The sequence below is a fragment of the Silurus meridionalis genome, chromosome 13, assembly GCF_014805685.1.
Source record: "Silurus meridionalis isolate SWU-2019-XX chromosome 13, ASM1480568v1, whole genome shotgun sequence".
In the NCBI taxonomy this organism is placed as follows: Eukaryota; Metazoa; Chordata; class Actinopteri; order Siluriformes; family Siluridae; genus Silurus; species Silurus meridionalis.
This window is the reverse complement of record NC_060896.1, coordinates 4,819,941-4,846,388: the sequence shown is the minus strand read 5'-3', so window position 1 is coordinate 4,846,388 and position 26,448 is coordinate 4,819,941. Positions and strand designations below refer to the sequence as shown.

The 26,448-nt window shown below is 38.9% G+C and overlaps 1 protein-coding gene across 1 annotated transcript in view; it reads right to left on the bottom strand.

Annotated features, from left to right (window-relative positions):
• Positions 1 to 26,448, bottom strand: part of LOC124395805 (transcription initiation factor TFIID subunit 4-like) — a 94,014-nt gene that overhangs the window by 61,264 nt on the left and 6,302 nt on the right. The window contains 10 exon segments of the mRNA XM_046864655.1: positions 597 to 722; positions 4,068 to 4,198; positions 8,679 to 8,848; positions 14,271 to 14,385; positions 14,575 to 14,650; positions 16,101 to 16,256; positions 17,398 to 17,487; positions 19,077 to 19,199; positions 19,401 to 19,520; positions 20,083 to 20,265. Coding sequence (XP_046720611.1) covers positions 597 to 722; positions 4,068 to 4,198; positions 8,679 to 8,848; positions 14,271 to 14,385; positions 14,575 to 14,650; positions 16,101 to 16,256; positions 17,398 to 17,487; positions 19,077 to 19,199; positions 19,401 to 19,520; positions 20,083 to 20,265 — 1,290 coding nt within the window.

Genomic DNA, 26,448 nt, shown 5'->3' with positions numbered 1-26,448 from the left:
ATATGTATGTCTTTATATACTGTATATTATATATGTATATATAAATATATACGAGGCGGTATTAAAAAGTTTTGAGACTACTCTTGTAACACGCCAGCAGATGGTAGAACAAGGCTGCACGCACAGTCACAGGGAGCACCTTCATAAGTCAGTGTGCCAAAAGGCATCCTGGGTACATCTGTGCAACTGGTGCTATTCTGACCACGTGCGTTCCCACGTCTGCTATTCTGTTTACGCGTGCGCCCGAGCACTCAATCACATGATCTCACTTTCCGCACCAACCTACTCGATAGAACTGGTTTAAAGATCGGCGTATGGACACCACTGCGGAGATCCAGCGCCAATAGCAGGAGGTGCTTGCAGGACGCATTCCAGAAGTGACAGGAACACTGGGGGTGCTGTATTACTGTTCAAGAAAACTATTTTTGAAGGTGTGTGAATGTAGATAAATAAAATACTTTCTTGTAGCAATTCTTGTAAAACTTTTTGATTCCACCTCGAATAAACTCAGGAAGGAGAGCTGATGTCGCACACATACATTACAACACGTATGACCACGTGACGTCGTTATTATATGTGGCTGGTTTTTGACTCACTTTGGCTGCTTTGAGGAGAATCTCTCTCTCCTGCTCGTCTTTCCTCTGCTTCTCCAGCCGCTCTAAATGCTCGAAGAATTTGAGCTGAGAGCGGACGTCTGACGACTGCTCGTACCACTCGTCATCCTGGAGACAAAAAAACAGCGAGAATGAGCTGAGAAAGTTTTGATTTAGGAAAATAAAACATCTCGTTCGTATTTAGACTTTTGTTTATAACTCGCATCTCATGTGGCACTGAAGCCTCTGAGAAGACTGAGGAGAAAAAAAAAACAAGATTGTGGGCAAACAAACTGTTAACGCTATAATTAAATGTGTTTATTTCAGAAAAGTGTTCTCGAGCCTCGGTTCTCCTGTTACCTCACTCTTTCCAGACTGTCATCTCTCTCTGCGTGTGTGTGTGTGTGTGTGTGTGTGTGTGTGTGTGTGTGTGTGTGTCACAGTGACGCGAGCTGAAATGTCTTTTGATATCCATTCGATCTCTCTCTTTCTCTGTCTTTCACCTTCTCCTGTCTCTTTTCCTCTCTCTTTGTGGTGCACTGAGATGAAGTTCAGTAATTTTTTTTCTGCTTTATTGATGTCACTGTGTGGCTTCACACAGACGCGGGGCCTCGCACGCTTCTATCGCACGTCATTTCCAAACCCGCAACACGCGAAGACAAAAGATCTGTGGATGTGCAAAGCGAGTCGCGATCGCCGATCCTGGCTGCAGTCCTGCTCGCAAATAAACAACTTAATAAAAAATAAAAAAAGCTTTTAACTTCCTCCTCGTCTCGCTTCTTTTCTTCCTCTGCTTCATTCAGAGTTTTTTTGACGTGTACGTGAGCCTACAAACGATCCTGAGAAGATGCACTAGTGCTGTGTGTGGAGACTTTCTATTCGTTTTCAGATGGATGTTTATCCGTCTCCTTTTGAGAAGTTTGACACGAGTCCCTCTGGGCCGGCTTCAGCTACTTTTTTTTTTTTTTTTACTCATCCGGTACTGAGTGGTCTAGCGCTAGCAAGTTTTATTTATACCACACTTAAAGATAGAATGTTCTTAAATAAAAAAAATTTAAAAAGATAAACATGATAACAAGGAACATCGTTTTAAAAGCGGCGGGTTCTCAAATTTGAACCATATGCATGACTGCTGCTCCTTTCAAGCTACTGAAAACTCTTTTGGCCCTTCAAGATGTTTACGATAAAGTTTCCAAGAAACAAGGTCGCCGGAGACACAATATTAGTGCGCACGCTGAGAACAGAACGCATGTGTACAAATTTGGGTCCGGTAGAATACACTCCAGAAAGAAATCGACTAACGTTTCACCTCCGTTCAAAGGTTTTTTAAATAAGAATCAAAGACTTTTAAACAATTCGCGAAAAGACTTTTCCAACTTTCTTTTGGATATTTTACAGAAAAAGTACTACATTTGGTCTAACTGCCACATCCTGCACTTATACGCTGAGAAATGCAGGCATGATTATGTTCTCAAAACTACGGCATCTGGTAGACACCCTTATTCAGCTGAGCGGTTGAGGGTCAAGGGCCTTGCTCAAGGGCCCAGCAGTGGCAGCTTAGTGGTGGTGGGATTTGAACTTACGCCCTTCTGATCAGAAGTCCGACATCTTCCAGGAGCTTTCAAAACAAACTTCACGATGGCATTTGGCAGATGCCCTCATCCAAAACAATTTACAATAATCTCATCTTATAAAATGGTGCCTTTTGAGGGTTAAGGGCCTTACTCAAGGGCCCAGCAAAGGCAGCTTGCTACAGATCGGATTTGAACGCATGATCTTTCCATTCAAATTCCAACACCTTAATTACTGAGCTCTCATACTTTAGGTATAGTCACAGTGTTGTCTGGATCTCTGTAACTATCCAAAAAGATGTTTGTTTATTTATTCATTCAAATTTCCAACTGGTAATGTTTAGAAAAACTATTTTAGTTGATGGACACCGGGACTTAATGCACCACTGTTTATGAATTCAGGTGGCCAAATTCACAGGAACACTCTTATGTAGAAGGTAGGAGTTTCTGAGTCATAAAATTCAAAAGATTTAGAAGATAAAAATAAGATTTGCATTCAATAGCAGCTCTTCACAGCATGTCCCACTTCACACCAAGTTCTTCTAGATGCAATTTAACCCAGTGGTGGACAGATAAACTTTCAAGATTTTTCTGCTCCTCTGTCAGAAAACAACAAACTAGGTAGGTGGCTAAGGTAAGTTGTTCAATAATGTGGAATATATTAAACTTGTATCCAAACATTTTATATATATATTATATATATATATATATATATATATATATATATATATATATATATATATATATATATATATATATATATATATATATATATATATATATATACATTTATTTGTAATTTTAGATCGTATCAGACACCTTTTTCATTTCCTATAAGAAAAACCCTAATCCTTTACATTTTAAACATTAAAGTACGAGATATTGTAGTGTACAATATCCCATAGATATTTTTTGATAAAAGTGCTTCTCTAAGCTTTCGGAAAAACAAACACACTGGAAGAGAAATATACACTGTACCAGCCTGACATTGAAAAGCAGCAGAATGTTTGTACATCTGAAACGTGAAACTCTTCAACTGCCTCCTGCTCCTCCAAAGCTCCTGGAAAATTGCGATAAAAAAAATCTCCAGCAATTAAACTAAACTTGTATAATTTGTTAAAATTGTCAAACTTTTTAAATGCAAATCGAATTCGGAACGAAATAGGAACATTGATGCGTTTATTTTGGGACTGTAATAAAATTCAATCTTTTTCGCATGCGGTACATGAAATGGTTCAGAAAATGATTTTTGGAAAATTCTCTTTTTGTCTCCAACTATACATTTGTTATACTGTAAAACATCACTATATCTTGCTTCAGATTCACACCTTTACTTATCTGTTAATGAATACTTATCCTATAGTCATCATCTCAGGTTCCAACTCTGAAGATGTGTTTGGCCGTGGCTTTGTTCTCTTTGGCAAATTTCCCGTTTGGATAAACTTAAACATGACTCACAGAACAAATCTGAATTATTAAGGCAGATATGGATGTCTTAGTGGGATTTACTTAAACAAGCAAAACCTTAGCTTTGACATTTTTGCTCTTTTTTTTTCTTTTCTTTTCTTTTCTGTGTTCTAGCTTGTCCTTTGCCTTTCCATGGTCACTTTCTCACATTAATACATTGTTGTTATATTGTTATTAATGTGTTTTAATGCATGTTGTGTGTTAACTGTATACTGATTGGCTCTTTTGTTGTTTTGCTTAAGTTTCAATACAAAATCCATAAAACTTTGACTAAATATTTAAAAAAGAAACTTGTTAGACATAAAGGCATGTTAGGACCGACTGGAAAATCTGCGAGTTTCATAAAAAAAGTCCAGATGTTCCCATGTCTGTGTAATATGTTTGAGTATGGTTGAGATACATTTCCTGAATTCCTCTCGTTTCTTTCAGTTCCTACCTTACTGGAGTCCATGCGATGCTGGGCAATGAAGGACACTTTCTCCAGCACCGTCCTCAGCCGTGTCTGTGTGGCGTGAGCGATGAAGTTTACTGCCTCCAAAGGAACCTCGGTCACCCCGAATTTCTTAGCTGGAAAACATGTAAACAACCCTTAACATCCATGAGCTGTAGTTATGAAACATAATGCTTAAATTTTGACCCCATTGGTGCTCCATAATCCTGTCAGATTCCTTATTTTCACTAATTATGTCTGTCAAACCTTTTCATTCAATTGTATTCTATGTACTTAATGTGGAGTTTATACCCTACTAAAACGATAATACCAGTCATGAACCCTTAACCATAACATGAGGTGAAATGAATGTTCGCAATATAAAACGGATGACTTCTCAATAAATGCGAATCCCAAAGTGCTTAGAGTGTATTACACCACAACAATTCAAAGTTTGTGTACCTGACCATAAGATTGGTATGTGCTTTTTGAACATCCTTTTCTGCATTCAGTCGTCATTTCCTGTTATGATAACAATAGCATTAGTAAACTATCCAATTGTGGGCCTCCAACTTTGTGGTAGCATTTTGAGAAAGAACGCCAAATTGGGTCAGGTGTCCCAATACTTCTGTCCGTATAATTTATTATTTAATTCATTCATTGATTTCAAAATGAAAGAACACACATTACCCTAAATCAGCTCAGATGTGAGTTTAATATCATTGGAACATCCTCTACACAAGATAGTTCCTGTTTTCACTTACACTATAGCAGCTGTAATATAACAGCATCTCTTTTTTTCTCTTCCTGAAGTAAAAAAGATGAAAAAATGCGTGTGTAATGAAAATCCACAAAGCACAAAGAGCATATTTCCTCTGTCAGCTATAAAATATGCAGCTTTTCCTTTAACTCAACCTAAAAAAAAACAACATAACAGGTTCATCACATCGAGTCCATGTGTTATAGAACCATTAACATGCACTATATGGACAAAAGTATTGGGATGCCTGACCTTTACAGCCATATTTGGTTCTGTAAATGCAAAGTTTGAGGAAATACAAATGCGAATGATATAGAACGGGAGCTTTAAAGATGGATTTGGACTGTAGTTAATGTCAACAGTCTGCTACATTGACTCAGGACTACAATTTGCTTCAGATCACTATCACTGCACCCCGCACCATTGTATATCTGCAATCTGCATTTGGTGCAACCCAGATGAGGATGGGTTTCCCTCTTGAGTCTGGTTCCTCTCAAGGTTTCTTCCTTATGCCATCTCGATGAGTTTTTCCTTGCCACAGTCGCCACCGGTTTGCTCATCAGGGTCAAACTTACACTTATAAAGAACATATTCCTTTTTTATCATCACATTATCTGTGTAAAGCTGCTTTGAGACAATGTTTATTGTTAAAAGCGCTATACAAATAAAAATGAATCGAATTGATGTCTACAGATGAGCTAGAACAACATTTTCCTTTCCTGTTCCAGCATGACAATGCCCTTGTGCACAAAGCTCCATGATGATATGCTTTACATGGGTTGATGTGGAAGATCTTGAGCAGCCCGCTATAGAGTTCTGACCTCAACTCTACTGAACACCATTGGAAAGAATTCTGACCTCAACTCTACTGAACACCATTGGAAAGAATTCTGACCTCAACTCTACTGAACACCATTGGAAAGAATTTTGACTGCACCCCAGGTCTCCTCACCTCACCTACCTCAGTAGCAGACTTTACTAACACCCTTGTGAATAAATCTCACACGGCTCACTCCAAAATCTAGTGGAACATCTTCCCAGAAAATTGGAGGTTAATTATAACAGCAATTGGGGACTAAATGTGTAATGGGATGTTCAAAAAAGAAGCACATACCAATCTTATGGTCAGGTGTCTACAAACGTATGTCTGTATTAGAACAATATAAACCTGTGATTTGAACTGCTGTCAGGTGTGCAACTATACAAAATTAACCAAAATTTCTGACCAAGTAGGACAACACTGTTATAAACAACATTACAACGTCTCACAATCCGAACTGCCACAAATGAATAACAAATTATATTCAATTTGTTTTTATATGCTCCCTGCAGCAGCAGTTTTCCCTGAACATCTGCATCACAGTTGCGTAGAAGCCTTTTATATGTGGTATATGAACTTCTTGCAGATGATCACACGGCAGTTGTGCACACATACAATAAAGGAAGCATATATTTTTCAGAGAAAAAAAATGGAAACCATTAAAAAGGTCCCTGCCAGTGTATTATTACTTGCGGTGACATTCTGCGCTAATTAGGCTTACCTACAGCCGTGCAAAAGTTCAGCTACCGCGTGTCACGTCCTTTTCTTTTATTTCCGAATTAACATAATTTCCCCCTCTTTTGTTCTTTTAAGTAAATCACAGCAATTATTTAAATCGTCCTTTGCATACGTACAGTCCGTACTTCCTCAACAGCTCAAAAACAGTTGAGATCCCAACGGGATAATGAGCAGCAAAACACAAAAAAGCGACGCAAAGGCTTTTAAAAGGGAACAGTAAAAAGTTAATCGCGAACTGGCATTTCCTGCAGCCGCCACACTGAATACCTCACAATCGCTCGACACAGAAAAGGAACGAGGACATGTGGTGGTGCTGAGACAAGATATTTGAGGATATTGCATCTTCTGCATTTCCAGCATAATCGTATTGGAGATTTCGCACGAGACATACTGCACTTCTATGTGATGTTTATGATGTTCTCATTTATTTTATTGATATAAATGGTGAAAAATGTCCTTGTTGACCCTCTTCTAAAAATATAGACAGTGTATATTTGTGAAATGATTGAATGAAATATAAAGTATGTACTGTGTGTGTGTATGTGTGTGTCCATTGTGTGGTTCAGGCCTTGTGTGCTTATGTTTATGTGACTGTAGCAGCACCTCAGACAGCTCCAGCTGAGAATGTGTGCCATGTTCAGGCGCACAGCAGGGACACCAGCACTGACCCATTATAGCCTAAAGACAAGTAATGGTCACTCTTTAAATCGCTGATTTCACACACACACAAATCTGAACATTATCCACTGGATTTTCTTACGCGTCAATCTGCTAAATGCCTCTGAGTCCAAGAGAGAGGTGTGTAGACTACGTGCCTGTCAAGCCTAGTAAAAAGATGAGACCTATAAACCTGTCAGTCACAGTATAGAAAGTCAGGGTCACTTATCTGCCTATCGGTGCCAGTAAACAAGGTATGACTTATGTTCCTGTTAGTCCCAATAAGAAGGACATGTGGTGTTTGTGCCTGGCAGTCCCAGTGAGGAAACTGTGACGCATGTGCCTGGCAGTCCTAAAAAAAAAAAAAAAAAAAGGTTTGGCCTAAGTGCCCATCAGTCCCAGTAACGGAGGTGTGGCCTAGGTGCCTGTCAGTCTCATTAATGGAGGTGTGGCCTATGTGCCCATCATTCCTAGTAAAGAAGGTCTTGTCCAATTGCTAATCAGCCCCAGTAAAGGAGGTATATGCCTCTCAGTCCCATTAATGGAGGTGTGGCCTATGTGCCTGTCAGTCCCATTAAACAAGGCATAGTCTATGTGCCCATTAATCCTAATAAAGGAGGTTTGGCCTAAGGACCCATCAGTCCCAGTAGTGAAGGTGTGGCCTATGTGCCTGTCAGTCCCGTTAATGGAGGTGTGGCCTATGTGCCTGTCAGTCCCATTAATGGAGGTGTGGTCTATGTGCTGGTCAGTCCCATTAATGGAGGTGTGGCCTATGTGCCTGTCAGTCCAATGAATGGAGGTGTGGTCTATGTGCCTGTCAGTCCAATGAATGGAGGTGTGGTCTATGTGCTGGTCAGTCCCATTAATGGAGGTGTGGCCTGTGTGCCTGTCAGTCCCATTGAAGAAGGCATGGCCTAAGTGCCCATTATTTCCAGTGAAGAAAACATAGCTAATATGCCTCTCAGTTACAGTAAAAGAAGTGAAGTGAAAGTGCCTGTCGGTCCCACCCAGTAATGTGTTACCTAAATGATGCTCAGACCAAATGACAAAGTCATGGCCTATGTGCCTCTCAGTTTAAATAAAAGCAGTGTGGGCTGTGCAACAAGAAAACCCTGAGAAGGCAGGAAGAAAACAGAACGGTGTCTGTGCATCTGAGTGAAGCTGGCATGCTCTCTGCCCTCCCTCTGTCCACTGTCACCTGAGACCTTTACTCACCCAATCACTGATACAAGACCAGCAGGGGGCGCCCTGTCCCTAAACTCACTCCCACACTCAGACGCCATACATGTCCGTCCTGTAGCGCTTGAGGGTGCAAACTAACAACCACGAGGAGCTGAAATGCAAACAGACTGCTGCCTCAGGACTGATCATGTCCAACACCGAAGCTTAAGTTGTGTGTGAAAAGGACAGGAGTGGAGGATGACGGGAGGAAAGCAGTTTATGAGTGTGTACTTCCAGAAGAAGAAGCAGAAAAAATTAAGAAACATGAAATCATTTGAAACTTTTTATCCCGGTCTGTATAATGTACACAAAAAATACAGTAACGAGTCATTTTTCTAATGCAATAAAATGTTTATTTATTTTTATTTTAGAGAACGTGTGCACGTGTGTGTGTGTGTGTGTGTGTGTGTGTATGCGTTACCCATCTCCAGTATGCGCCGATGCAGTAGACCCGTGGGCAGGAAGGCCTCGTCTTTGCACGAACGGATCTGCGTGCCTACCAGCTCCGAGTTGGTTGCTAAGATACGAGCACTCTCCTCACTCAAGTTCACCCCGGCCATTGACGCAACGTCGTTGATATCATCATCGTCCCTGAAAGACAATCACAACACCTGAACACACCTGGACATGGTCTGTCATTCTCACTTGAATGCATCTGGACAGTATTACTCATTTGGACACACCTGGACTCTATCACTCTCATCTGGACGCAGTCACTCTCACCTTAACACACCTGGACACAGTGTCATTCTTATCTGTAAACACCTGGAAATAGTCTCACTCCCATCTGGACACACTAGAAAATTGTGTGTCATTCTTAACTGGACATAGCTAGAGACTGTCGCTCTTATCTAGACACACCTGGACACTGTCACTCTGACCTTAATACACCTGAACAGTGTTATTCTCAACTGGACACTGTTACTCACGCCTTAACACACCTGGACATGGTCATTCTCATCTAGACACACCTGGACACTGTCACTCTGACCTTAACACATCTGGACAGTGTTATTCTCATCTGAACACATCAGTTACTCTCGCCTTAACACATCTGGACACTGTTACTCTCGCCTTAACACACCTAGACAAGGTCACTCTCCTCTAGACACACCTGGACACTGTCACTCTGACCTTAACACATCTGGACACTTTAATTTTTATCTGGACACACCTGATCATGGTCTATAACTCTCACCTGAACACACCTGCACAGTATCATCCTCACCTAAATGCAGCTACTGAATGCATTCCCACCTGAAAAGTGCTCAAACACAATCAGGGCTTTTGCCCTTTCCGTGTCCGTTCTAATGATCCTTCAGGTGGGCCAGAGGTGATCGTTCTCTGCTTTCATTTGGGTCCACTGATTCTGACAGAGGCTCCTGCGTTCTGCTTGTATTCACGGACCCATGCTGGAGCTGCATAGCGACACTTCTGTTCCGTTCAGCTGTTCGGAGTGTGTATGAGTGCTGACACCGCAGTGGGAGGCTGACACACACGATTATAAGATCAGGACGCCGCACACGGAGTTAACACACCACCTGAATGCTCAGTGAAAGGGGGAGATGAGGAGCTCAAGATTACCCCCTCAGCACCACCCTGAGACAATACTGTTCAATATTCTTCATGCATTTTGAAGGATCTTAATTGAAATTCTTTACCTTATAAAACTTAGTGTTCTTCTACCTTTTGGATAATACAATGGCCAAATGTATTCGGACACCTGACTTTTTCAGATTTAATCTTCAATCTGTTACCGCAAAGTTGCAAGCACACAATTGCACAGGACGGCTTTGGATATTGTAGCATGAAATTTTCACCTTACTTGAACTAGGAGACCCAAACCTGGTCCAGCATTAAAATACCCATGTGCAAAAAGCCAAATAGATAGTTGGATAGACAGAATTTATAACACAGAGGGGAAAAAGCAAGCAGATCCTCTACTATAGAGATACAGTAGAGACCGAACTCCTACCCTACAACTATTTTGCATCATGTGGTAGCGCCAGCAATTGTCAAAATATTGACTCTTCTCAAGTTCTGTTGCCCTGCTAGCGTTGCGAAGGACATGTGATCGGACGAGCCAAACGAGCGTTACGCGAATGTTTCCGTGGTCACTTTGTGCAAACTCGAAGTTTCTGCTTTATCTCGAAAAAAAAAAAAAAAAAAAAGACTATAAATCGGGACAAAGGACAGCACAGCATTAGCGGGTCATGGAAGTTTTCCGGACTGCTGTAGCCACAAAAAAATAAAGCGCCACTGGGGAGAAAGGTTGCCGCTACACGCAGACCTGACAGCTTAATTAGCGCAGCTGCTAAAGATTTATTGGTTCAGCAATCAGCGCCTGCAGCTTTAGCTCGCCTCAGGGGTGGATACACACAGCCATTATGATGCACTCGGTGGCCTGGTCAACCACAACACACACACACACACACACACACACACACACACACACACACACACACACAGATCACATAAACACACACAAACCACTAATATCACTGTGGTGATTTTTACACAATTATGGAAATTGCACTCGTCCCTACTGAGATAAATAAAAAAAAAAAATTTAATTCTGAAATTCTGATTCCTGATTGGTCAGAAAGCCTCGGTTCAAGGCATCTCACTGGATTATGTTAATGCGCTCAATCCTGTAGGTTGACTGTTACTATAATAACTCACTATACAAAAACTTTCAAGGATTAAGAAATTTTTTGGAAGGAGTCTCCAGTGTCAAAACTGAAAATCATATACAATAAACTGTTATCATATATAATGCATATATATTATAGATACTCTATAATACATTTTTTAAAAAGTGTTGTATAAGTGGAAAAAATACTTCAGATTGTGCAGTTCGTTGAATAAATTCACTTCGAGTCGAGACATGGCCTAGTGGGCAAGTCTACGAGCGCTGGTTTGCAAGCGGAGGGTGGAGCCTACGCTGCTACGTTTGCGTGCCAGGCGAAAATGACAGTATTTGTACAATTTTGTCGTATCGCCAAACCATTGTAACTCAGGGACTATCTACATTCCCATTAGAGCGCATCCCAAAGTCTTTCATTCCATATATATTTACATATGGCACACACCCTTATCCAGAGCCATTTACAGCTGAGCAGTTGAGAGTTAAGGGCCTTGCACGAGGGCCCCAAAGTGGCAGCTTGGTGGAACAGGGATATGAACTTGTGACCTTCCGAGTCAAAATCCAATGCCTTAACCACTGCACTATCACATATTACACCTTCAGAAATTAGTCAATAGATACAACTTACAAAAAACTCTTTTTTATTTGCACTGTCGCTTGTGTTTTTGGGCCGTATAAAGAGAGTGCATGAAGAAAGTTAAGTAGTGAAGGTTTGTTTTGAATGGTTTACACACACAATGCTTTCATTGCGTTCCTTCCTATAAACTGTATGATACACCGTTGCTATTTTAATATACAGCGCATCCATCACACACACTCTTCCGTTCTCTGAGAGGGAGGCAGAGGCGTTGCATCAGCTCGGGCAGATTTAGGCTCCGTGCACCTCCGGAGGAAAGAAACAGAACCGAACATAAGACACCTAACTTTACTTTACAGAGAACTCTTTGTGGAAAAAAAGCAACACGTGATACCGGATACTCCGGGGGTATCGATATATGCGTCCGGCTCGTTTTATTAAAAAAAATAAAAAAATAAATAAAAAAAAGAAAGGATGAGATGAGATGGAGGATGAGACCGAGATGGAGAAGTTAAAGGGGACAGACGAGTGTGACTCCAGGAGTTTGAAAAACAAAAGAAGAGTGAGCTTACACGGTCTGGTTTTGCCTTAGTTAAAGCCAATGCTGACCCCTTGTGTCTGCTCGGAGTATTACGCTTTTACGCCGCAGCTCTCACAGCTGTATCTCACCGGAGCTAACAGCTGCAGCACAGTGTGAGAACATGGTAAATTAAAAATGAGCTACACACCGCCAGGGCTTCCTCTGGGTTCTCCGGTTTCCTTCCAACTCTCAAAAACGTGAACTGTCTATCATAAATTTCCTCTAGGTGGAATAAGTGTGTGGCAGGATTCTATGGTATATTCCTGCTTCATGCACAAAGATCCAAAACGACAGTTTGGAAGAAAACCTGGCTGTAAGCTAGTGTCTCGTGTGACATTTACACATCAGAACACTGTGTCCTTACTATTTACGGTACGGTTACGGTGTAATAATTCACGTATTTGTACCAATATTTTGGTATTTTAAGGAGAAAATTATGGCAATTCTGCATATCGAGGGAGTGAATGAATGAAAGAAGGAAGTAATGAAGACATTTATTAAAGCGATTATTCAATTTAATCGATATATTAAACAAGTGTCAGAAAAATCTTATTTTTATGTTTTATTTTATACAATATTATATTATTTTATATTATTTAACCAAGCAGGCATTTTATTTTTAATTTGTTTCAAACATTTTAACTGTTGATGTTCACAAATGTTAATATTAATAAATTGCATTAATAAAAAAAACACAAGCAATTTTATAATTTGCATTTCTTCCCCCTCAAACTGAAGTTGACCCGAAGCATGATGTCACTTGTACACAAGCATTCACAGGTTTTGCTCAATAATTTGTTGAAGCTCCATTGGCACCAATTACAGCCTCAAGTCTTTTTGAGTTTGATGCTACAAGCTCAGCACAACTCTCTGTTTCTCCAATTCTTCTTTGCTAAACTTTTATACTCCATCACGTTGGATGGGGAGCGTCGGTGCACAGCCATTTTCAGAGATGTTCAATCAGGTTCAAGTCTGGGCTCTGGCTGGGCCACTCAAGAACATTCACAGAGTCCTGTAGTTACTCCTTTGTTATCTTGGCTGTCCTTTTGGAAGGTGAACATTCCTCCCAGTCTGAGGGTCAGAGCGCTCTGGAGCAGGTTTTCATCAAGGACGTCTCTGTACATTGCTGCATTCATCTTTCCCTCAATCCTGTTTAGTCTCCCAGTTCCTGCTGCTGAAAAACATCCCCACAGCATGATGCTGCCACCACCACTTCACTGTAGGAATTTGGCCAGGTGATGAGCGGTGCCTGGTTTTCTCCAGACATGACGCTTAGCATTCAGGCCAAAATGTTCAATCTTTGTTTCCCATGGTCTGAGAGTCCTATAGGTGCATTTTGATAAACTTCAGGTGGGCCGTTGTGTGCCTATTACTAAGGAGTGGCTTCTGTCTGGCCACTTTACCATACAGGCCTGATTGGTGGAGTGCTGCAGAGATGATTGTTCTTCTGGAAGGTTCTACTCTCTCCACAGAGAAATACTCGAGCTCTTTTAGAGTGACCATCAGGTTCTTGGTCACCTTCCTGAATAAGCCCCTTCACCCCAAATCGGTCAGTTTGGCCAAGTGACTCCACTCTGGGAAGAGTCCTGGTGGTGTTAAACTTCTTCCATTTACGGATGATGGAGACCACAGTGCTCATTGAGACCTTCAATGCTGCAGAAAATTTTCTGTTCCCTTCCCCAGATCTGTGCCTCGATACAATCCTGTCTCAGAGGTCTACAGACAATTCTTTGGACTTCATGGCTTGGTTTGTGCTCTGACATGCACTGATAACTGTGGGACCTTCTATTCAAATCAGGTCCAATCAACTGAATTTACCAGAGGTGGACTCCAATCAAGCTGTAGAAACATCTCCAGGATGATCAGTGGAAACAGGCTCAGTTTTGAGATTCATTGTAAAAGCTGTGAATACTTATGTACAAGTGATGTTTTGTAAATTGTTTCTTTTTTATACATTTTAAAAGATTTCAAACAAACTTCTTTCATGTTGTCATTATGGGGTGTTGTTTGTGGAATCTTGAGAAAAATAATGAATTTAATCCATTTTGGAATAAGGCTGTAACTTAAAGTGGGAAAAAGTTGAAGCGCTGTGAAAACTTTCTGGATGCACTGTACACACACACACACACACACACACACACACACACACACACACACACACACACACATATATATATGCATTGGATGTTGCTGTGGATGCTGTAAGTACCTATAGGAGCCTCCCCCAGGATCGTTGACTTTGTTCTTCAGAGTGCCTGAAAGCTGCACGCTGACCGCCGAGGGGCTTTTCCCTACCTGCACCACCGGACTCTTCCCTACAGCACCTGAGGAAAGAGAGCAAGTGGATTACGGACAGCACAGACACAGAAACTGTCTCTTTTCTCGCATACTGAGGACACGTGAGCAAATAAAGGGTTGAGAAAATTCATTTAAATGTGTGAAACTCTGTGAAAAGCAGGTAAAACCTATAAAAACAAACGCTACTGAGGTTTTTCCGATGTCCAAACTCGTACCTGCCATACGCACTGTCTGTGTGATGACCACCGGCATCCGGACCTGTCCTCCTATCGTCCCTGTCCTCTTAATATTCTACACACAGAGACAGAAAGCAAAAAACTAAACAAATTACATCATAATTATCAAAACACACACACACACACACACACACACACACACACACACACACACACACACACACATATATATATATATATATACATATATATATATATATATATATATATATATATATATATATATATATATAAATAAAACAGGATGAATTGGCAACGGTGCAAAGGTTGGTAGGAAAAATGTAGAACAGAATAAAGAAAAAAAAAAAGTTAAAGGGTGAGAGAGAGAGAGAGAGAGAGAGAGAGAGAGAGAGAGAGAGAGAGAAAGAGTGCATTAATAAGCAGGTCATCCCCTCTGTAGGGCCCCTGGCGAGACCCCCAGGGTTCTCATCTATCCTGCCCTGTTCTCTCATGCTGCATATTTCACTGCCTTGTTTTCCTGCAATATCACTACGCCATCAGCTCGGTCCCAAACCCAGCTTCAGGCCTCCGAGATGTGAAAATGCATTCGGTTCAATACAACACAGTGAGAGAGAGAGAGAGAGAGAGAGAGAGAGAGAGAGAGAGAGAGAGAGAGAGAGACTGAGAGACGAGTCTGTGTCAAATTTAGGAAGAAACCATGATCTGCATATTGTTGTATTGTGTACTGATGTGTGTTTATCATATGTGTTATGCACCTGGATGAAGGTTTTCAATTTGACTTTATCTGATGTAGGGCTTGTCCAATGTATCGCTTGTCTGTTGCACCAACTGCCTGATATATGTAGTGCTTGTCTGATATATCGCTTATCTATTTGGTCACTTGTCCAATGGATGCTTTGCTTGTCAGATTTTTCACTTGTCCGATATTGCCTGATGCATCAGCTGTCTGATAATTCGCTTGTCTGATGCATTGATTTTCTGATGTATCGCTTCTCTGATGTTCCTCTTGTCCAATTTAATAACAATGCTTGTCTGATGTATTAATTATCTGATGTATAAGTTGTCTGATGTATCTCTGGTCTGATGCTTTGAATGTCTGATTTATCGTTTGTTTGATGCTATGATTTTCTGATTGATCATTCGTCTGATGTATCGCTTGTCTGAATTATTTGCTGTCTGATTCATCGCGTGTCCAGAGTATGCAGCACTTAATTAAAGTTTCACTTGAACAATGTATCGGTTGTCTGATGTACTTATTGCTTGTCCAAAATATCGCTTGTCTAATGCATCTCTTGCCAGGAACCTGAATAAAGCAGTAGATTTATAGGGTCCGATCATACAATTTGTCCTTCACAGGAACATGCTTTACATACTGGGAGTGTGAAACTCTGACAGTCTGATCTGATTTGACTGCGGCTGTGGTGCTGACGTCCAACCAAATCGCAAAGTTCAAGTGAAGTCTCCATCTTGAAGTTCATAGTTTATTGTGCTGAGAGACTGAGAGAGAATGAGAGAGACTGAGAGAGAGAGAAGCCAGTGCCTACCTGTGGCGGTGTAATAGTGCTGTTGGGTTGCCGGGGGGCGTTGCCAGTAGTAACAGCCCCTGCGACTGTTCCCGTTAGAGATGTGGTGGTCTTAGTCTGTGGAGTGAGTGACTGCTGACTATTCATCAGGGACAAACGCAACGCCGGCAGGCTTTTCTATACACACACACACACACACACACACACACACACACACACACACACACACACACACACAAAGATATGCCATATGAAACGTATATAAAGGTTTCTAGCTGAAATAAAAACGTTCTCTAAACTTCTATTTATATTGCATGGTTTGCTATAATGCACATTATATTCAGAAGTGCACAACATATATTGTATTTTTGTGTGTTACAGTGTGTGTGAGTGCGTGCGCGTTTCAGGCACTAAGCATGCTAACGTGGCATGGCCGGGTGGACCGTCAGTGTTAGCAGCAGCAGCGGCGGCGGCATGTGACACGTGTCGTTATCAGCTAGATACGCCTGCAGGCTATTGGCTGGAGCTGCCGGGGGTGGGGGGAGGGAGGGAGCTGTCACAGCAAGACTCGTAAACGCACTGCGTGTTAGTGTTAATACAATCGTTACTACGATGGACACCTGACCATAATTGTGTCCACCACAGTTATAATCACCTCCAAAGCTAAAAGAAAGTTTTTACTCTTCTGGGAAGATGTTCTACTAGATTTTGGAGTGTGCGTATGGAGACTTGTGCTCATTCAGTAACAAGGCTGTTAATATAATCAAGGTGATTTATATCCCAATGATGTTAGAAAACTGGGGTCAGAGCACAAAGTCAGCCATGAAACAGCGAATCAGGAGCACAGAGGTTTAAGGGCCTTGCTCAAGGGCCCCAAGAGTGGCAGCTTGGCAATACTGTGACTTGAACCCCCAAACTTCTGATCGGTTACCCAGAGACTTAACTACTGAGCTACCACCTCTTCTGTGGTACTGCTGTAGGTGAGGTGAGGAGGCCTGGAGTTTAGCAGTGTTCACATTCATCCCAAAGATGTTCAATAGGGTTAGAGCTCTATAGCAGAAGATCCTCCACTCCAACCCACGTAAGGCAGATCTTCATGGAGTTTGCTTTTGCACAGGGGCATGGTCATGCTGGAACAGGTTTGAGTCTCCTAGTTGAAATGAAGGGAAAATTTCATGCTTCCACAACCAAAGACTTCCTAACAACTGTGTGTTTGCAAATTTATGGAAACAGTTTGAGGGAAGAACCACATACGGCTGGAAAACCAGGTGTTTTTTTTTTTTTTTTTTCCAGGGGATGTGTGTGATGTATGTCTCACCTTTAGAAAAGGCACCAGGTAAGGCTGTGGTGATGACTTTAGCTCCGTCTGCAGCCGGCTGGTGAATTCTTCCGGCTCAATTTTGGCATCCTGAGTCAACAAGGTATGGAATGTGAGGTGAAAGGCGTTCATACGGCTTCTGAACATTTTAGAACTTATTATTATTATATTATAATATTATATACAGTATCTCACAAAAGTGAGTACACCCCTCACATTTCAGCAACCATTTCAGTGCAGCTTGTATATCAGTACAGATTTACTGTCCTCGGAAAATAACTCAACATACAGCCGTTATTGTCTAAATAACTACACCCTCAGTGATCACAGCTGTACGTCGTGTAACCGTGCAGAGCCGCACGTCATGTTCATGTTTTTGTCTGCTTGACAGAACCATACAAATGTGTGTATCTTGTATTAGAGCAGTTAAAATGTGGTGCTTTGAGTACAATTCTATCATACTGAACACTGGATGTTCAACATGGAACCTCATGGTAAAGACTCTCTGAGGACTTGAGAATCTCCACAAAGATGGCCTCGGCTATAAGATGATCAGTAACCCCCTGAAACTGAGTTACAGTACTGTGGTCAGGGTGATACAGAGGTTTTGCAAGACAGGTTCCACTCAGAACAGGACTCGCAAGGGTCCATCAAAGAAGTCAAGACCTTCGTGCTGTGCGTCAGGTGCAGAAACTGCTTCAAAAAACAATCTGATGAGACTAAGATAACCTTGTTTGGTTCAGATGATGTTCAGCATGTGTGGTGATGCCCTGGTGAGGAGAACCAAGAAAAGTGTGTAATGCCTACATCAAGCATGGTGGTGGTAGCATCATGGTCTGAGGCTGCATGAGTGCTGCTGGTACTGATTGAGGAAAACATGGATTCCAACATGTATTGTGACATTCTGAAGCAGAACATGATGATGATCAGAAACTGGTCCGAACTGCAGTTTTCCAACATAATAACGAACCCAAACACACCGCCATGATGACAACTGCCATGCTGAGGAAGCTGAAGGTGAAGATAATGGAGTGTCCAAACCTGAACCCTATTGAGCACCTGAGGGGCAATCATTAAGCAGAATGTGGAGAAGCTCCATGTTTCTAACATCCAGCAACTCCATGATGTCATTATGGAGGAGTGGAAGAGGATCCCAGCAACAACCTGTGCAGCTCTGGTGAATTCCATACCCAGGAGGATTAAGGCAGTGCTGGATAACAATGAGGCTCACACAAAATACTGACACTTTGGACACAGTTTTGACACATTCACTGAGGGTTTACTCACGTTTGTTGCCAGTTATTTAGAAAATAATGGCTGCATGAGGAGTTCTTTTTAGAGGACAGTAAACTGAACTTTTCTATGTTTCCACATGGACTAATTTTTTGGTGGAGTTTATTATTTATATTATTATTGAGGTTTTGATTTTGCCTTTTTCATATGTATTTATTTATATTTTTATAAAAGTGGTCGAACAAAAATGCGAGCTGCGTTAATCGCACGTTAAGCAGTTTTTAAAAGAAAAGCTCCTGGAATAACCCTTACCCCAAAATGACTTTTCAGATCATTTCCATGGTTACGGAGAGGACGCTACAGTCGGATATCAATGACTTGATCACCTAATTAACAGGATGTTACATTGTTAACCCGGTTTAAGTCAGTGATCTGTTGGGACTCACCAGAAGGTCCTGCACCAGTGCTTTCACGTTGCGTGACGTCTCCGGCAATGGGGAATTATGGGATGCGAGTTTGATCAACGTTGCCAGGAAGTTCTTACACTTTTTCACATTCTCTTGCATTTCCTGAAGAAGAAAGAGTGCACTTTAATTCCATGACACTCTGTAGGTATGTGAGAGTGTGTGTGTGTGTGTGTGTGTGTGTGTGTGTGTGTGTGTGATAGAGATACTAAGGGCCAAGTCATCACTCAGAGAGAGAGAGAGAGAGAGAGAGAGAGAGATGTGAGAAAAAGTGAGAAAGTGTGAACACAATGATGAGATATGGACCTGCGAGATGACGGTTGCTCCAGGAGCAGGGCCAGCTGCGGTTGGTGGAGCCAGGGTGGGCCCCTGAGGGGCCAGAGCTGCAGGGTGCTGCTGGGGCGTTGTCACTGCTAACGGCGCCCTCTGGAGGAGAACATGAGAGAGAGAATGAGAAAACAGACAGAGCGATAAACAGGAGCTGACAATCACTGTGCCTCCAGCAAGGCCACACACTGCAGGCGAGAGGCACATCTAGTGTCATGTGACATGTCCTTAAAGAGCACGCACACGCACACACACACACACGTTATATCATGAATAAATAACACTTCTCACATCACGTCTAAAAGACATAAAGGACTAGTTATGGAGTAGCAGTTATAGGAAAAAGTTTTCGGCCCTAAATCGTGTATTTTCTATAAAAACTTGGTTTTTATCCAAATCTCATCATTCAAATAGTTATATAGTACAAACGTAAATCAATATTCCTGATATTTAATTTTCCAGTGGTGCAGCAGGGAACATCCTCACAGTTGCACAATGTACGGTTTGAATTAATGTCTATGTAGTGGACCGAGCGTGTTAAAGTGAAAGTCGAGAGACACTCGGAGAATCGCATCGGCCTCAGTTATGCAGATGCACATCCCTAATGTATAGAAAAGCAGAAGAGGAGTGAGAGAGCGGAGAAGAGGGAGGAAGTGCTCACAGTAACAGCAGGAGTTGTGGTTGTAGTTGTAGCAGTAGTAGTAGTAGAAGTTGTAGTAATAGTAGCAGTAGAAGTAGAAGAGGAAGTAGTGCAGGTCTGAGGAGCAGGACTCAGGGTTTGCGACTGAACCACTTTATTCTGAACAGCTGGACTCACCCGAGAGGTCGGGACCGAGACGGAAGCCTGCAGTCAGGAGAGGAGGAGGTTAAAGAAGAAAAAGCACACAGGGAGGAAAGAGGCAAAATGGAAAAAAATTGTGAAACAGTCAAAAGAAACCCCAGCACATGGTACACTTGAGATTAATGCAGAAACACAAAAATTGTAATTATTTTATATATTGTTTTATATTAAACATACAGTATTTTAGAAAATAAAAGGTTATATTTGGTATTTTATCTCTCTGGTTTTGCACCTCTTTATAGGTTTTCCCCTCTCCACTTTTTAATCAACTTTTAATCAAAGTACGCTGTTCTTCTGAACAATGTCTTGAACGACCCATTTTCCTCAGGCTTTCAAATGCATGTTCAGTAAGTGCTGGCTTCATCCTTAAATAGGGGCCACCTGATTCACACCTGTTTTTTTACAAAATTGATGACCTCAGTGATTGAATACCACACTGCTATTTTTTTTAACACACCCCTTTCAACTAATTGCCCAATTGCACAGCGTTAAGAGCATGCATATCATGAATGCTGGGTTTTGTTTGTTTTCTAAGAATCTACTGCACCTACTGGTAACTTGTTTGCCACGTAGCAATAAAAAATGTACTAAAAAATTGGATTATTCTGGTTAGTCACATTGTACTGCTATTATTTTGAACAATACTGTGTGTGTATATATATATATATATATATATATATATATATATATATATATATATATATATATATATATATATATATAAAAGTTCCAGCCCTGAAAGATGCATACACACAAAATCAGGAAGACATGTTTCTCTCTTTCTCTCACACTCTGCTTCTCTGTCTCTCTTTTCTCCTAGTGTAGGAAAGACAGCACACCTGAGGAACCCACAGACAAGAAAAAGCTTTGGGCAACGAAACACATACACACACACACACACACACACACACACACACACACACACACACACACACACACACACCATATACACATCAGATACACACACTTCACATCACACCACATCTCTCACTCAAGAATAAAGGAGCTGTTGCTTTTTAAAACAATCAGGCAGCTGAATGATGAATGATTTAACACATTCAGAAAGACGAATGAGAGTCAGGACGGGTTTCAGCTACAGAGAAATGAATCTAAAATTAAACAGGCCTTTGCTTCTAGCTGCTCGAACCAGGTACAAAAAAATATATATTATAGGATTATGATTCATTCTCAGTTCAGAATACTAGTCTATTTGTCTAATATTTAAAGAAAGGATCTGAATTCTATTTACATCCATTTTAGGTCCTAACTGGGCTGGATTTTAGAAAATTATTGGACTGAATACAAAAATATCAGTTCATCTCAGTATGTCTGCTTGATGCTCTAAATGTAACGATACAACTACCAATTCCACCCTCAATTTTATATATAATATGGAATAACACTACAGTAATACTGATCTGTACAAATTATCATACATTGCTGCCACCTAGTGGCAGGAGATCGCACTAAGGAAAGAAATTCAGACAGTTCAAGAAAGCTGGACATTTCATATAAGTGGGCCATTTTTAGAGCTATAAAACATAAACAGAAGAATAAAAGTGTGCATTTTATACCAAAAATATTCAGTATTATATATTAAACATGTTTAGTATTATTGAATGGACATTTTTAGTATTTTATATTGAACATTTAGTATTTTATATTAAACATATTCAGTATTTTAGAACAGAAAGGACATGTTTGATGTTTTATTTTAAACATACAGTATTTTAGAATATTAAATAATATATTTGGCATTTTATATTGAACATTCATTATTCTATATTAAACATCCTTAGTACTTTACATTGAACACATTAAGTGCTTTATATTGAACATATTCTATATTTTATATTGAACATATTCAGTACTTCATATTGAACATATTCAGTATTTTATATTGAACATATTCTGTACTTTATATTGAACATATTCTGTACTTTATATTGAACATATTCAGTACTTCATATTGAACATATTCAGTATTTTATATTGAACATATTCAGTATTTTATATTGAACATATTCAGTATTTTATATTGAACATATTCAGTACTTCATATTGAACATATTCAGTATTTTATATTGAACATATTCAGTATTTTATATTGAACATATTCAGTATATTATATTGAACATATTCAGTATTTTATATTGAACATATTCAGTATTTTATATTGAACATATTCAGTATTTTATATTGAACATATTCAGTACTTCATATTGAACATATTCAGTACTTCATATTGAACATATTCAGTATTTTATATTGAACATATTCAGTATTTTATATTGAACATATTCAGTATTTTATATTGAACATATTCAGTATTTTATATTGAACAAATATCTGTATTTTATATTGAACATATTCTGTACTTTATATTGAACATATTCAGTATTTTATATTAAACAGATTTAGTACTACTTTATTGAACAGATTTAGTATTTTATATTGAACATATTCAGTACTTTATATTGAACATATTCTGTACTTTATATTGAACATATTCTGTACTTTATATTAAACAGATTTAGTACTTTTTTATTGAACAGATTTAGTACTTCATATTGAACATATTCAGTATTTTATATTGAACATATTCAGTATTTTATATTGAACATATTCTGTATTTTATATTGAACATATTCAGTACTTTATATTGAACATATTCTGTACTTTATATTGAACATATTCTGTACTTTATATTAAACAGATTCAGTACTTTATATTGAACATATTCAGTATTTTATATTGAACATATTCAGTACTTTATATTAAACATATTCTGTACTTTATATTGAACATATTCCGTACTTCATATTGAACATATTCAGTATTTCATATTGAACATATTCTGTACTTTATATTAAACAGATTTAGTACTTTTTTATTGAACAGATTTAGTACTTTATATTGAACATATTCAGTACTCATATTGAAAATATTCAGTATTTTATATTGAACATATTCAGTACTTTATATTGAACATATTCTGTACTTTATATTAAACAGATTTAGTACTTTTTTATTGAACAGATTTAGTACTTTATATTGAACATATTCAGTATTTTATATTGAACATATTCAGTACTTTATATCAAACATATTCAGTATTTTATATTGAACATATTCAGTACTTTATATTGAACATATTCAGTATTTTATATCGAACATATTCAGTACTTTATATCAAACATATTCAGTATTTTATATTGAACATATTCAGTACTTTATATTAAACATATTCAGTATTTTATATTGAACATATTCAGTACTTTATATTAAACATATTCCGTACTTCATATTGAACATATTCAGTACTTTATATTGAACATATTCAGTATTTTATATTGAACATATTCAGTACTTTATATTAAACATATTCAGTATTTTATATTGAACATATTCAGTACTTCATATTGAACATATTCAGTATTTTATATTGAACATATTCAGTATTTTATTGAACATATTCAGTATTTTATATTGAACATATTCAGTACTTCATATTGAACATATTCAGTATTTTATATTGAACATATTCAGTATTTTATATTGAACATATTCAGTATTTTATATTGAACATATTCAGTACTTCATATTGAACATATTCAGTATTTTATATTGAACATATTCAGTATTTTATATTGAACATATTCAGTATTTTATATTGAACATATTCAGTACTTTATATTGAACATATTCTGTACTTTATATTGAACATATTCTGTACTTTATATTAAACAGATTTAGTACTTTTTTATTGAACAGATTCAGTATTTTATATTGAACATATTCAGTACTTTATATTGAACATATTCTGTACTTTATATTGAACATATTCTGTACTTTATATTAAACAGATTTAGTACTTTTTATTGAACATATTCAGTACTTCATATTGAACATATTCAGTATTTTATATTGAACATATTCAGTATTTTATATTGAACATATTCAGTATTTTATATTGAACATATTCAGTACTTTATATTGAACATATTCAGTACTTTATATTGAACATATTCTGTACTTTATATTGAACATATTCTGTACTTTATATTAAACAGATTTAGTACTTTTTTATTGAACAGATTTAGTACTTTATATTGAACAGATTCAGTATTTTATATTGAACATATTCAGTACTTTATATTAAACAGATTTAGTACTTTTTATTGAACAGATTCAGTATTTTATATTGAACATATTCAGTACTTTATATTGAACATATTCTGTACTTTATATTGAACATATTCTGTACTTTATATTAAACAGATTTAGTACTTTTTTATTGAACATATTCAGTACTTCATATTGAACATATTCAGTATTTTATATTGAACATATTCAGTATTTTATATTGAACATATTCAGTATTTTATATTGAACATATTCAGTACTTTATATTGAACATATTCAGTACTTTATATTGAACATATTCTGTACTTTATATTGAACATATTCTGTACTTTATATTAAACAGATTTAGTACTTTTTTATTGAACAGATTTAGTACTTTATATTGAACAGATTCAGTATTTTATATTGAACATATTCAGTACTTCATATTGAACATATTCAGTACTTTATATTGAACATATTCACTACGCTGCTGTTTCTTTTATAGGAAATATTAAACATTTTACGTATGGAGAATAGTGAAATAAGTGAGATTTTATGACTTATGATCCTATGTGAGAGTCATTAAATAAGCATGTTATTATATATACACTTCTATTATTCATCATTAATGTAGGTAACTTGCTGTCACTGTGTTTAAGAAAAAAACCAGACCAGAATATTTTTTCCTCCCTGTAGATGAGAACACATTAATCAAACAAGATGAATAGAGACTACATTTAGTAAGTGTACGCGCCAATGCTGTGATTAATTACATTCTAACAGGTAGAAGGTGATAAGCAAAACTTTCATGAAATATTAATCACCTCATTAAAACCAGAGACGGCGAGAGAAAGGACATGGACAGCGATTACAGCGAGCTGAGAAATGGGTTCAGAGCTCTGTACTAAATACACTAAACCTAAGAGATTAAAGAGACATGAGCTAAGTTTACATGGAGAACAATCTTCTGGTGATAATTAAACAAAAAAAATCAGTCAGTACTAATACAGGGGGTGTGGCCTCTGTGTTAGACAAGGTGAGGGAGGTGTGGCCTCTGTGTTAGAAAATGTGAGGGAGGTGTGGCCTCTGTGTTAGTAAAGGTGAAGGAGGTGTGGCCTCTGTGTTAGTAAAGGTAAGGGAGGTGTGGCATCTGTGTTAGTAAAGGTGAAGCAGGTGTGGCCTCTGTGTTAGTAAAGGTGAAGGAGGTGTGGCCTCTGTGTTAGTAAAGGTGAGGGAGGTGTGGCCTCTGTGTTAGTAAAGGTGGGGGAGGTGTGGCCTGTGTTAGTAAAGATGAGGGAGGTGTGGCCTGTGTTAGTAAAGATGAGGGAGGTGTGGCCTGTGTTAGAAAAGGTGAGGGAGGTGTGGCCTCTGTGTTAGTTAAGGTGAGGGAGGTGTGGCCTCTGTGTTAGTAAAGGTAAGGGAGGTGTGGCCTCTGTGTTAGTAAAGGTGTAGCAGGTGTGGCCTATGTTAGTAAAGATGAGGGAGGTGTGGCCTCTGTGTTAGTTAAGGTGACAGAGGTGTGGCCTCTGTGTTAGTAAAGGTGAAGGAGGTGTGGCCTGTGTTAGTAAAGATGAGGGAGGTGTGGCCTGTGTTAGTAAAGATGAGGGAGGTGTGGCCTCTGTGTTAATAATAGTAATGGAGGTGTGGCCTGTGTTAGTAAAGATGAGGGAGGTGTGGCCTGTGTTAGTAAAGATGAGGGAGGTGTGGCCTCTGTGTTAATAAAAGTGAGGGAGGTGTGGCCTGTGTTAGTAAAGATGAGGGAGGTGTGGCCTCTGTGTTAATAAAAGTGAGGAGGTGTGGCCCCTGTGTTAATAAAAGTAAAGGAGGTGTGGCCTCCATGTTAATTAAAGTGAAGGTGTGGCCTCTGTGTAAATTAAAGTGAAGGAGGTGTCACCTCTGTGTTGATAAAAGTGAAGGAGGTGTGGCCTTTGTGTTAGTAAAAGTGAAGGAGGTGTGGCCTCTGTGTAAATTAAAGTGAAGGAGGTGTGGCCTCTGTGTAAATTAAAGTGAAGGAGGTGTCGCCTCTGTGTTGATAAAAGTAAAGGAGGCGTGGCCTTT